At 48.8% G+C, this 13,764-nt stretch overlaps 1 protein-coding gene across 1 annotated transcript in view; it reads left to right on the top strand.

The window, feature by feature from the left end:
* The window catches only part of LOC141167135 (vitelline membrane outer layer protein 1-like), an 81,835-nt gene extending 73,987 nt beyond the window's left edge, over positions 1-7,848 (top strand). Inside the window, exon 3 of the mRNA XM_073654519.1 lies at positions 6,808-7,848. Coding sequence (XP_073510620.1) covers positions 6,808-7,093 — 286 coding nt within the window. The 3' untranslated portion in view covers positions 7,094-7,848. The remainder of the gene's footprint in view (positions 1-6,807) is intronic.
* The last annotated feature ends 5,916 nt before the right edge of the window (positions 7,849-13,764 follow it).

Genomic DNA, 13,764 nt, shown 5'->3' with positions numbered 1-13,764 from the left:
TTCAAATTAGAGGGACAATTTAAATTAAAAAGCTTAGAGCTGCCTCCACCACAGGGGGGCTCTCTCGACCCACCAGCGGACAGGCACCAGTATTGGGAGAGGGGGGCTGGCCGTCAGGGTTCACCGCGGCTCTGGCACAAACCCGGCGACACGGAGGTGGCACGGGCAGGAGCGGACTGGCCGTCTCGGCTTCTCACTTTTTGGATTTTAGAAGGGCATGACATGCCTATATCTGTGTCTCCCCCTCCTTTTACTCCTCCACCTCTTTTCTTTTCGCATGACTATATGTACTTGTCACTTTTCCATGTGTTAGTTGTGTCTTCTGAGCAGTTTGTCAGCTTTTGGACACCTTTGAAGGTGTTTTCTATGTGTTTCTATGTGTTTTTGTTTGCCTGCCATTGGTTTTAACGGTGTTCGAAGGTGTTCGACGAACAGTTCGACGAACAGTTCGGCGAACACACGGGTGTTCGACGAACCGAACCGAACTCGAACACTACGGGGGTGGCTCAACACTAATCTTGAGTCGGACATATTTAGATGAGAGCCAGACTTTATCTCCAGGACGAAATTGTGGAGGATCCAGGCGTTTTTTGTCAGCGTGTCTTTTCATCCGTTCGGACGACTGAAGGAGTGCGGATCGGGTACTCTCCCAAATGGAGGAAAATTTGCTAACGAGAGATTCCGCAGCCGGGTTGTCCACAGAGGAATCCGAGGATGCTGACCGAAGACTACAAAAAACGGGGATTTGGAGGAGGATTCGCTCTCGTGATTGTTATAAGAGAACTCGGCCCATGGTAGGAGATCCACCCAGTCTGAATGATGGGCATTAACGAAGTGCCGGAGGTAACTGGTCAGGTTCTGATTGATCCGCTCCACTTGACCATTGGACTGTGGGTGGTAAGCGGAAGAGAAGTCCAGGGTGACGTCTAGCAGTTTACAAGTGGCTCTCCAGAAGCGTGAGGTGAACTGTACCCCACGATCCGACACGATGTGGAGGGGCAGGCCATGAAGACGAAAGATGTGACGAATAAAGTCTTTAGCTAGCTCGGGTGCAGACGGGAGGCCTGGCAGGGGAACGAAATGAGCCATCTTGGAGAAGCGGTCAGCGACCACCCAAATGACCGTACAACCGGCAGAGACTGGGAGGTCAGTTATAAAGTCCATTGCTATATGCTGCCAGGGGGCAGCAGGTACAGAAAGCGGAAGGAGGCGACCGGCTGGCAGATGTCTCGGAACCTTGTTGCGGGCGCAGGACACACAGGCAGAAACAAAGTCTATTACGTCCTTGTGCAGGGTAGGCCACCAGTAGTGCCGGGTAATAAGCTGGAGGGTCTTTTTCTGACCGGCGTGGCCAGCCAGTTTAGACGAGTGACCCCAGTGAAGGATCTTCTCCCGATCAGGTACTGATACAAACGTCTTTCCGGGAGGGAGACGATTTAGACTCACGGGAGCCACCTGCATTACTCTGGCGGGATCGATGATGTGTTTCGGATCGAGACAAGGCGTCCGCCTTGACGTTTTTGTCAGCCGGGCGAAAATGAAGAACAAAATCAAAGCGAGCAAAAAACAAGGACCACCGGGCTTGGCGCGGGTTAAGTCTCTGGGCATGCTGGAGGTAAGCCAAGTTCTTGTGGTCAGTGTAAATTATTACCGGGTGAAGAGCCCCCTCGAGCAGGTAACGCCACTCCTCCAATGCCAGTTTGATGGCCAATAACTCTCGGTCTCCTATGGAATAATTGCGCTCTGAGGAGGAGAAGAGTTTAGAGAAGAAGCCGCAAGTTACCATCCTCCCGGAAGATGATTTTTAAGTAAGTACCGCTCCGGCTCCAGAGGAGGAGGCGTCAACTTCCAGGAAGAACTGCTTGTTGCCGTCCGGGCGATGCAGCACCGGGGCGGAAGAGAAGGCCTGTTTTAAGGAAAGAAAGGCCTCCTCTGCTTCGGGCGGCCATTCTTTGGGATTAGTACCCTTACGGGTGAGCGCGGAAATTCGGGCAGTCCGGGAAGAGAAGTGTGGTATGAAGAGGCGGTAGTAGTTGGCGAAGCCCAGGAACCGCTGAATGGCCTTCAACCCCTCCGGTCGAGGCCATTTCTCGATGGCAGACAGTTTCTCTGGATCCATTCGTAGGCCGGTCTGAGAAATAATGTAGCCCAAAAACGGAAGCGAGGTCTGCTCAAAGAGGCACTTCTCGTATTTAGCGAAGAGGTGATTCTGCCTGAGCCTGAGCAGGACCTGACTCTCCCTCCGGTGAGTCTGGAGATCAGGAGAGAAGACCAAGATGTCGTCCAGGTACACCACTACGCAGGAGTAGAGAAGGTCCCGGAAGATGTCATTGACCAACTCTTGAAAGACGGCAGGAGCGTTACAGAGACCAAAGGGCATTACCAGATATTCATAGTGGCCGTCCCGGGTGTTGAATGCCGTCTTCCATTCATCCCCCTGACGGATACGAACCAGGTTGTACGCCCCACGAAGGTCCAGTTTGGTGAAGATTCTAGCCCCCCTCAGACGATCAAATAACTCCGGAATGAGCGGAAGGGGGTACTTATTCTTCACCGTGATCTGGTTAAGGCCTCTATAGTCTATACAGGGACGGAGAGAGCCGTCCTTCTTTTTGACGAAAAAGAAGCCTGCTCCCGCCGGGGAGGTAGATTTCCAGATGAATCCCCTGGCCAGATTCTCCTCAATATATTCGGACATCGACCGGGTCTCAGTAGCGGATAATGGATAAATACGCCCACGGGGAGGAGTAGTACCGGGTAACAGGTCGATAGGGCAGTCGTATGGTCTATGAGGGGGTAGTGTCTCTGCCTCCTTTTTATTAAAGACATCAGCATAAGACCAATAAGGAATCGGGAGTCCAGGTAGATTAGCTGGGGTAGGAGAAGGACGGACGGGATGGACGGGAACCAGACAGGTCTTATGGCAGTCCTGTCCCCAGCGAAGGACTTCTCCGGTCTGCCAGTCAAGCACGGGTGCATGTCTCTGGAGCCAAGGTAAACCTAGCAAGAGGGCGTGAGAGAGTCCAGGCAGAACATGAAAGGAGATACTCTCAGAATGCAGCATTCCCACCTGCAGAGTAATGGATTCGGTGATGAGTTGGATGGGGCGTGGTAAGAGACCCCCATCCACGGCAGCAACAGACAAGGGTACAGCCAGAGGTTTGGTGGGGATGCGGTATTTCTCTACCAGGGACTGTGAAATAAGATTCCCGGCTGCTCCAGAGTCAAGTTGGGCTAGTTCGAAATAACGGTTCTCCCCGCAGACAATTGTGACTGACAGCAGCAGAGATGGAGAGGATTTATTCTTGTCTAGGTCGACCTCTCTGAGCGAACCTAGACACAGGCGTTTCCCGACCTCTCTGGGCAGGCACGGATCCGGTGCTCCTTACTGCCACAGTAGAAGCAGCTCCCCTCGGCACGGCGTAAGTCCTGACGGGTTTTGACCATCTTGGTCTGGTCGACCTGCATAGGCTCAGGAGAGTGTACCTGGGGAGAGACGGAGGGAGTGACGGGTTTCTGAAAAGTAGGAGCTAGACGTGGAAACCTCCTCTCACGGATGACCTCTTTGGCATGCTCCTGGAACCGTAGGTCAATCCGGGTGGCAAGAGTTATTAGGTCATCGAGAGTGGTAGGAATGTCCCGACCGGCAAGTTCATCTTTAATACGGCCGGACAGACCCTCCCAGAAGACGGATACCAGAGCGTCGTTATCCCAGGCCAGCTCCGAGGCAAGGGTACGGAACCGTATGGCATATTGGCCCACGGTGAGACTTCCCTAACGGAGGCGTAGCAGTGATGATGCGGATGAGGTCCTCCGTCCGGGTTCGTCGAAGACTTTCTGGAAAGCCGTGAGAAAGGCAGGCAAGTCGGACACCAGGGGGTCTCCTCTCTCCCATAGAGGATTTAGCCAGGCCAGGGCCTCCCCGGTGAGATGGGACATGATGAAGGCAATTTTGGCCCGGTCGGAGTTAAACTGGTGGGACAGGAGTTCAAAGTGCAGGGTGCACTGATTTATGAAGCCCCGAGCCTGGGCGGAGTCGCCTCCGAAGCGAGGAGGTGCAGAAAGCCGGGGTCCGGGGTAGGATACCATGGTATTAGTGGACAGCGGAGTTGCCGGATTGCGAGTCCTGGCACTGGCGGAGGTTGCTGGTGGAGCAGTCAGAGTGTCCAGGCGAGAATTGACATTCCGCAGGTGACCCAGGATGGACTCCTGTTGGGACCTCTGACGGGACAGTACATGACACAGGTCCGAGAGCGAGGGAGCTTGGGTGCCACCTGGTTCCATGGCCCGAGCAAACTGTAACGGGTCTGGGAGGCGGAACCTCTGAGCTACTATACAAGGGGGCGGTCCTTGTAAGGGAGCGGGTGGCGACCAGGGAAGACGGGCAGGCAGTCACAGCAGGTGACCGGGACAGTCTCTGAGTGAACGGGCTGGAGGTCACGGCAAGTGACCGGGGCAGTCTCTGGATGAACGGGCAGGAGGTCACGGCAAGTGACCGGGGCAGTCTCTGGATGAACAGGCAGGAGGTCACGGCAAGTGACCGGGGCAGTCTCTGGATGAACGGGCAGGAGGTCACGGCAAGTGACCGGGGCAGTCTCTGGATGAACGGGCAGGAGGTCACGGCAAGTGACCGGGGCAGTCTCTGGGTAAAGGGTTGGTACGACCTGTGGCGGCTGATGGTAGACGTGAGCTCCCAGGTGAGCAGGCGAGAGTCTCTGGATAAACGGGTGGTCACAGCATGTGACGGCGGAGCCTCCAGGAAGACCAACAGACAGGCGGCAGATGAGCGCTCCCAGGTGAGCGGGCAGAAGTCACTGGACAGGTGGGTGGTCACAGCACGTGACGGCAGAGCCTCCAGGTAGGCTAGCAGACAGGCAGCAGATGAGCGCTCCCAGGTGAGCGGGCAGGAGTCACTGGACAGGCAGGTGGTCACTGCACATGACGGCGGAGCCTCCAGGTAGGCTAGCAGGCAGGTAGCAGATGTGCGCTCCCAGGTGAGCGGGCAAGCTGGTCCATAGACAGACTGACAGGAGTTGGAAGGCAGACTGTCGGACCTCAGGCAAGCAGGCAGGTAGCTGATGTGCGCTCCCAGGTGAGCGGGCAAGCTGGTCCTTAGACAGACTGACAGGAGTTGTAAGGCAGACCGTCGGACCTCAGGCTAGCAGGCACGTAGCTGATGTGCGCTCCCAGGTGAGCGGGCAAGCTGGTCCTTAGACAGACTGACAGGAGTTGTAAGGCAGACCGTCGGACCTCAGGCTAGCAGGCAGGTAGCAGAATATCAGGCAGGAATAAGACAGCAAGCTGGCAGGAATCTGGCAGGTATCTGGCAGGTAACTGGCAACGGGACCTGAGGGCTGAAGCAGAGTAGTGAACAGTGCAACAACATTGCTCGGGCACCTCCATTTTGGAGGAGGTGCCTTATATATGGTGAAGTCCTCCAGCCATTGGCCGGGGACTCCTTAGGACGGCGCGCGCGGCCCCTTTAAGAGGGAGGGAGAGCGCGCGCGCGCGCCCTAAGCACAGTGGCCGGGAAGGAGCGCGCGCTGCCAGCAGAGCGGGAGGAGGACGCCGGGCACGGAGCAGAGAGGTGAGGGACGCCGGCGCTACATCTCTCACCTGTCCGAAGTTTAAATAATCCAGTGTCCATGCCGTAATCCATCTGTGCGACATTTCTTCATCAGCATGTGTGGTAGCTTGAGGCCACCACACACGCTGAGGAGCAGAGGAGAATGATTCTATGCAGTGAGTGGGCCCCTGAACTGCGGTGAACTCAATGAGTGGTGTCCTGTGACTCACTGAGCTCAGCGCAGGTCAGGGTTCCGCTGGTTGCAGCAAGTCATTCTCCTCTTCTCCTCAGTGTGTGCGATCGCCTCAAGCCACTGCTCATGCTGATTAAGAAATGTCGCACAGATGGATTACAGCGTGGGACACTGGATTATTTCATCTTCGGACAGGTGAGAGATATTATTCTTTTTTATTTTTGGTTTGTTTACAGGGGACAATGGCTTCTGCCATTAGGTGTAAAGGTGAGAATAATGTGTTTTTTATTTTATTCTTATTTTTATACTTATTGGAACAGTTGGGGCAGGATACAACTCTCAACATTGTCCCCATGTTGACAATGATCTCAGCTCTAGCAGGGGACAATGATGAGAGCTGCCTTCAGCACTAACTGTACCGCTGATTCCCAGGCGCCGGTACATGTCACACTGATGACACATGGATTTCATCCGTGTGTCATCAGTGTGCACATGTGTGGGACGTTTTGCAGCCCGTGCAGCGTGAAAAGAATGGACATTTCAGCGCATTTTGTACACGGATACACAGTCCGTGAAAACACGCTGACATGTGCACAGACCTATTCATTTCAATGGGTCTACGTGTGTCAGTTTCTGCAGTACATGTGGAAACGGACACCACACATACTGAAGACACTGACATGTGAAAGAGGCCTAAAAGAGACTTGTATGCCATTTTTCTCTTTACATTTTCCCCTGCTATCAGCTAAAAATAAAAACAATATATATGATGATAAAGATAACATAAAAATAGTCCCTGTATATATCACAAAATAAAGAGAAAAAAATATTTAAATATTTGATCTCCAAAAAATATATATATCTCTGGTCATGAATGAGGGAAATTTGAATGGTCTAAAAATTGGTTAAAGAAGGTTTTTCATAGAGCGGAAATAAGAAAATGTAGTAGTTAAGTTACATTTTTTGTTTTTCTTTACAAATGTTCAGCATAGCGATGTATAAGAAGACATTGTGGATTTGTATTTAGTAATTTTTGCTTTATCTTTAGCTTTGGGACTTGGGGAAAATATTTCTCATGTGACACAGGATTTCTCACACGCTTCAGCCTAAGAGTTGAGACTGGTGACCAAATTGATAAAACAGCTGCCAACAACATCAAGTTTGGGTGCTCTGATGGCTCCATCAAAGAGGGAGATGGGCAGGAATGGGGAGACTATGGACCATGGAGCAAAACTTGCTCTGAAGGAATACGTGGAATCCAAACCAGAGTGATGCCAAAACGAGGAGCTTTCCGTGATGACCTTAGTCTCACTGATGTCAAGTTCACATGTTAACTTTATTGAAAATTCTACTAACCAAACATGAAATCACTTATATAATGAAATCATTGTATTTCAGGATCACCTCTCTGAGCATATCATTAGTTGTCTTTTTCATGTGTATGACAGGTGATGGATCAGGTAGTACAGCGGAGGTAGTGAGTGTCGGTGGTGGATGATGGTAATTTTGTTTTGGGTGATGGTAAGAGAAAGTGGATTTCAACGGGTGGTAAGGTGTGATGGTAGCTCATGGTGGATGGTGGTGGATAATGGTGGTGGAGGTAGTAACTGATGGGTTATTTGTAGGTGTTAAGATGCCATTTTAGGTTCTGGTGGGTGATGGTGGGTGGTGCGGGGTTGTGGTAGGAGGTGATGTTAGTTGTTGGTGGGTTGTGGTTGTTGGTAGGTTTTGTTCTAAAATCTTGGTGGAGGAAGTCAATGATGGGTTATAGTGGTTTCTACTGGGTGTTAAAGTGTGACAGTTGGTGATGGTGGGCTGTGATGGGTGATGGTGGGTTGTGGATAGTGACCAGTGATTATCTATGATGATGGGTTAAGGCAAATCGAGATAAGTGATAGATGGTTGTTGTGGTTGATGGTGAGTTGTGGTGGGAGATAATGGGTGATGGTTGGTCACGGTGGGTTGTAGTTGGTGGTGTTAGATAATTGCAATGTAATTTTTTTTTGTTGATTTGTAAACCAGTGATTTTTCAGTGTATGATCTAACAAAAACAATTCTTAAAATTGAACAATAAAAAATGTTCACAATATCTTATGAGAAATTTCTTTAGTCGTTTTTATCAAGTCACATGGCGGTTCCAGCAGAAGAAAAACTGACAGATTGATAAGTAGTATTCTGGAAAAAGATTCAGTATAACTTGCAAGTCACTCATTGAAATACACTGAAGAGCAAACGGGCAACAATGTTTTTAACTTTTGACTTTCAGGCTCCATATCTCACCATCCACTACTGCTTCGAACATGAGACTACCATCATGTAGTTTCCCTTATCCATTTTGCACCCACCAGAGCCTAAACTATTGACTTTCGTCTCATCGCTCCAAATCACCCGTTTCCACTCTTATACTGTCGACTCTTTGTTCTTTTATGCAAACTCGAGGCAATGCTTCTTATGACAATATTGAAGTCAAGGCTTCTTCACCTTTTTTTGGGCCATCATTCCAGACTTGTATAACGTGCATCGGACGGTGCTTGCATGGACATCGGTGATCTCACTATTGTGAAGCTTACGAGCCTCCTCCACTGCCGTGTTTGCACATCAGGACTGATAGACCTTGTGATGAGCCAACTTGTTGACTCTGATATTTTGGCTGGACGTCCACCTCTTGGCTTGTGAATGGATGGACGGACTTCATTTCGTATTCTTCCAACTGTCATGGCGCTCACATAATGCAGTTTGGCAATTTTCTTGGCCAGGAGACCGCTATCGATGAGGTGGATGATGCGGTTTCTCTTTTCTTGGGAAATCTTCTTCATGGCTGCTCCTCGATTCGAACCAGAGACCTTTCGCTTGGGAATCAATCCAATAACACACTGAACTATTAGGGAATGTTAGAACATGTTGTAATTTGTAGTATACAGGAACCACCAGGAGCAAAACAGTAACAATGCAGTGACATGACAATAATCTGCATAACTAATCATAATGCAAAATAGTTACAAGTCAAATTTACATAGGAGATAGCCAAGATGAAGGTCTATAAAATGGTGGGAATCTCACGTGTGAAGCAGTAGTAGATGGTGAGATATGGAGCCTGAGAGTCAAAAGATCAAAACATTGCTACTCTTTTACTCGACAGTGTATCTATTTATCGATATTAGGAGTCAAGGGGGAGGTCCTAATCAGTGATTGACAGCCATACAAGTACGGCGTGAGTCGGTAGCCAGTGTATCGAGTGGACTCTCAGGCGGACCCTGCCACATTCCCGGAAGATAATGGTTGCGAGAGACAGCCAGGATCTCTAGCAGCTGCGCTCCATCCATGCCTTTTAACCTGTTAAATTCTGCTGTCAATCTCAGTAGCATTAACACTTTCATGGGGGAGCGTCATTCTACACTCCCATTGGTCACCTCGTGACGTGATGGGCTGGGGGTCTGACGAAGACCTCTATGCCTGCCATCATGGAGATCCATTGAACCTCAACCTGTAGTGAGGATTCAAAGGAGACTGTGATTTTTACTCTATACGGCAAAGCTCAAGTATCAGCCAATCACAAGTTCAAATCCCCTAAGGGGACTAACAAATGCACTTAAAAGTAAAAAAAAAAAAGTTTGTAAAAAAAAATACAAAAATTTGAATCACTACTTTTTTCCCCCATTAAAAATAGATATGACACATATGGGGTATAACTGTGTGGTGTCCCTGCGGGTCTAGTTGCCACAGAGGTACTGCATCTCAGACAGAGGTGTGGTACCCCACTCTCAGGTAAGGAGGGAGCACTACCCGGGACCCTAACACCTGCATCCAACACTACAACCCTCCAGACTAGCAGGCGGGGCAAGATGCACTTGGTCACTGCTGAGCCCTGTCCCTGGCTGGAAGGGGGGGGGGGAACCAAAAGAGAGGGAACCATGTAGTGAGAGTGGGTGGAGGAAGAAGTTCAGGGGAGCAGTTGAGGTCAGTCCTGCTCAGGAGAGCAGAGGAGTGGGGCCCAGGAGGAGAGAAGACAGGAGCAGTGGGAAAGGCTCCAGATATAGAGGGGATCCTAGGGGCACGGCTACGCCACCTGCCTTGCACTGCACCAACAACATTTACCTTTTCAAATCACCATATACTGCCCTGGAGCTTAGCACTTCCTGTGGAGAGCTGAACCAACTCTGCTGCGTCATCATCAGCTCCCGAGGATCTGCACCGCAGCGGCGGCTCCATATAGCCGCATACCACAGGTGGTGTCATGAACATTATCCCCAAATCTTTATTTCCCCAATTGACTCTTTGCTTTATTTGACCGCCCTGGGCCACGGACTGGGTCACGCCACCGTGACTAACCAATACATGACCGGCCCGGTTACCGAGTACCCCTCGGCCCCAGGGGGCGCGTCAACTGCGACTATAAAAGTCCAATCTATAACAATATAAAATAAATGAACAAAATCACCATAAACAGAAAAAAATTCAAAGGGCCACAATTAAGCTTTTTTGATTGCCGCAACACAACAAAAAAACTGCAGTGAGGACTGATCAAAATGTCTTATCTATCCCATCATAGTATCCATAAAAATGTCATCTTGCCTCGCAAAATAACCAAACTTTAACACAGCTCTATGGACCAAAAAATGAAAATGGTGACGCAATCAACATTTTTTTTCATTTTTACAAATTTCAGATTTTCTTCCACCACCAAAAAAGTTTGGTATTGCTGTAATTGTACTGACCTTGACAATCATGTTGCCAGGACATTTTTACCACAAAATATGTGCCGTAAAAACAATCCCCAATGTCAGAATTGCTTTTTTTCTCACAATTTTATCTCACTTACAATTTGTTTTCTGTTTCCTTGTTCACTTTATGGTAAAATAAATGATGTCCTTCTAAAGTACAGCCCATCCTGCAAAATACAATCCCTCATAGATCTATGTGGAGAGAAAAATAAAAAAAGTTATGGCTCTTAGAAGAAGGGGAAGAAAAAATTAAAGTGCGAAAACGGAAACCGGCCAAGTTGGGAAGGGGTTAAAATAAAACCAAAAACTTAGGCCACTAAATGTCATGCACAGTATAGGACAGCCTAAGTGCAACACGAAAGGATGAGGGGAAGGAAGCCCAGACACTAGGAAAATGGGGAGTGGAGACCCCTAGGCAGATCTAATAACACCCTGCCTACCCTACCGTACCTACCCTACCTTAGGTATCCTTCCGAGCAGGAAACTTAAGCCCTGTACATCCCTAAAGCTAGGCCCTAGATAGGGAGGGGGGGGTGAGCACTGGTCAGTCCCCACTGCAAACTAAAGACAAAAAGGGAGACAAACAAAAAGGGGAAAACTTAGCTTGAGCAGACACCAGAGAGATAACAGCAAACATCCTCCAAGGGCACCAGAGAGGAAGCTAGATGACTGCTATAGCTCCAAGTTTTCACAAGGGAAAATGAGAATATCACTGGCGACTCCCTGAAGCAGACTAAGAGTTTATAAACATCCAGACCAGGGTGTGTCAATCAGAGCAGGAGGGAGGCTGCCACTGGGTCCAAAAGTGAAAAGGATTAAGAAGGCATCTGCAGTGCCAAACACAGTGACCTTCTGCAGCCAGATACAGAGCGACTGTCTGTTACATCTGACACACCCCTGACACTAGTCCTAATATTAGCCTCATACTTCTTGTTCTTTTCATCAACCAAATGGGTATAGGCAGCAGTTGACTGGCTCGGACTCACTGACTTCTACAAGGCAGTATTCTAGGCATGCGCTTTTGGAGACACAAGGGTCAATGGGTACTCTTGTCTGCTGGCCGGGCTGTGTTTAGAAAGATCGCATGGACCAGGGCTCATCCTACTGGATGCCCGAACTCCTTTTCCGTGTGCACAATACTACTCAGACAACACAGGGTGAGGGTAACACACTGCGGTAATGATTTATTGGATCACCAACAGTCAATAACATATAGTAGTCCTAGCAAGTTCACAAGATGGTGCAAATGGCAGAGTCTCACCCTTCCGTTGGCTTGCCTGGGATTAGAACCTATGCAACTTCGGGGCATCTGGGGTCCACTACCCCAACCAGTAGCACCCTGCTTTTGGTGGTCACCCACAGAGAGGACGTAGTGGCAAGCTTAGTAAGCTGAGCGAGTACAGTGATGTACGTGGCCAGGTGATTGGAGGGTCCCAACATGGCTTCTCCAAGTGTCTTTGTGGGTTCAGTGATCAGCAGTGGAGCAGATCTGTATTCCACCAGCTGGAGGCTTTGTCCCTCAGCTGATGTCCTGTAGAGTCTCTCTGAAAACAGAGGCAGCCCCCTTTTTATATCCCATAGCTCTCAGTCAGGGCATTTTCTCACAGGATTGGGGGAAGGTGGGGGGAGGTAATCCCTCATTGTTCAATTAGCCTGCATATTTGTCCTCCAAGGTGTGTAGACTAGTAAACCGCAGGGGGCTGATGTAATACAGAATCAGCAGGCATTCCACAAATTAACATACAGCAAAGGACAGACTCACATGGAACAATGGCTCATGTCCCTTGACCTACTGAACAAAGGAACAATACGCCTGGCATAATTAAGAATCACTGGTGGCCAGGGTGACGCTGTGCCGTCACAGTGCTGAATAGGGTAACGTCTTTGCGAAGGGTTCCTGTGCCATCTATTGTGTACAAATCCCATTTGCATTGATTATGAGACTGCTGAAAAGTCTACAGTACGGAACTAGTCTTACTAATCTGAATCAAAAATTTGCAAGATTCGTTTTTTGTGTGTTTTTTTCATAATAAAGATAGCAATATGAATAATAGGGAAAAACATCAACAATTAAAAAAAATATTTAACAAGAAACTTTATTTAAACCATAGGTCATTTTCTGAAGACACGCGCGTACTTGGGATTTTCCATGTTTTGCTCCTCTTCTTCCCAGAGCCATAACTCTTTTATTTTTTGTTCTATATGGTGGTGTGATGGCTTGTTTTTTGTACTTTTGAACAACACCAATGATTTTACCATATCGTGTACTGGAAAATGGGAAAAAATTTCCAAGTGCGGTGAAATTGCAAAAAAAAAAAGTGCAATTCCACAAGTGTTTTTTTTTTATTTTACCATGTTCACTAAATGCCAAAACTGACCTGCCATTATTATTCTCCAGGTCATTACGAGTTTGTAGATACCAAACAATATTTGTCTCTCTGATTTTTTAACACTCCGGCTTTTCTGCCTGTCAATCTGTATAGAAGCACAACAATGAACTAGACTTTCAGTTCACTTCAGACATTAGATAATGGCAGGAGTAATGCATTCTGATAAGGGACGTAAAGGAAGTTCCAGCTCCTATTGCGCTGGCAGAATGCTGAGGAAGAAGAATCGACCTCTCCAAAAAAAAGTAGATAGCAAATCAGAGAGCATGAGAATCAAGAGAGTTCCCGGACATATTAGATGTAACAGTGTCATGCGTTGTGGGGGAGGAGGACAGCACGTCTATGCTTTCTACAGGTGTGGGGTGAGAGGACCGGCGCCCTCTTAGGGGTACTTACACCAATAGCTTTAGAGAGAATTCAGGAGATTTGATTTACTGATGCCCCTTTTATGATGTCACGTCCCCGTTCAGCTTGACTTCCAGGATGACAATCTCCTATTGGTGCCACTAGAGGGAGCTGTTCTCCTGGAGGAGAGATCATTTGCATATCTTTTCCCAGGGATCATTGCAGGCCCATAAGTCTCCCTATAAAGTCAGGCAGGAGATTTTGACACGGAAATGGTAAAATCTTCTGTGAAGATCTGTGATGACACAAAGCAAATCATTAGGAGGGCGCCCCCTACTGTTCTGAGAAGATGTTCCCAGTACATGTTAGTGGTGTAGTGCACATTGAGGGGCGCAGCGGCCGGGACGACTTATTACATCCTGGAAGATGAGGATTTCAGGGTTAAACTCCAATCGAGCTCCTGTCACCCAACCTGGACCCTGGACCCTGAGAGTTCTCCCAGCTCAGCACAGTGTCCTGATCCGCAGCAGACGACCCCCACATGCAGCGCTG

Source organism: Phyllobates terribilis, unplaced genomic scaffold, assembly GCF_046119375.1.
Source record: "Phyllobates terribilis strain yellow unplaced genomic scaffold, ASM4611937v1 Scaffold_11__3_contigs__length_659146591, whole genome shotgun sequence".
Lineage (NCBI taxonomy): Eukaryota > Metazoa > Chordata > Amphibia > Anura > Dendrobatidae > Phyllobates > Phyllobates terribilis.
Note: the sequence above shows the minus strand (reverse complement) of the source record. Positions and strands in the feature narration are given on the sequence as shown.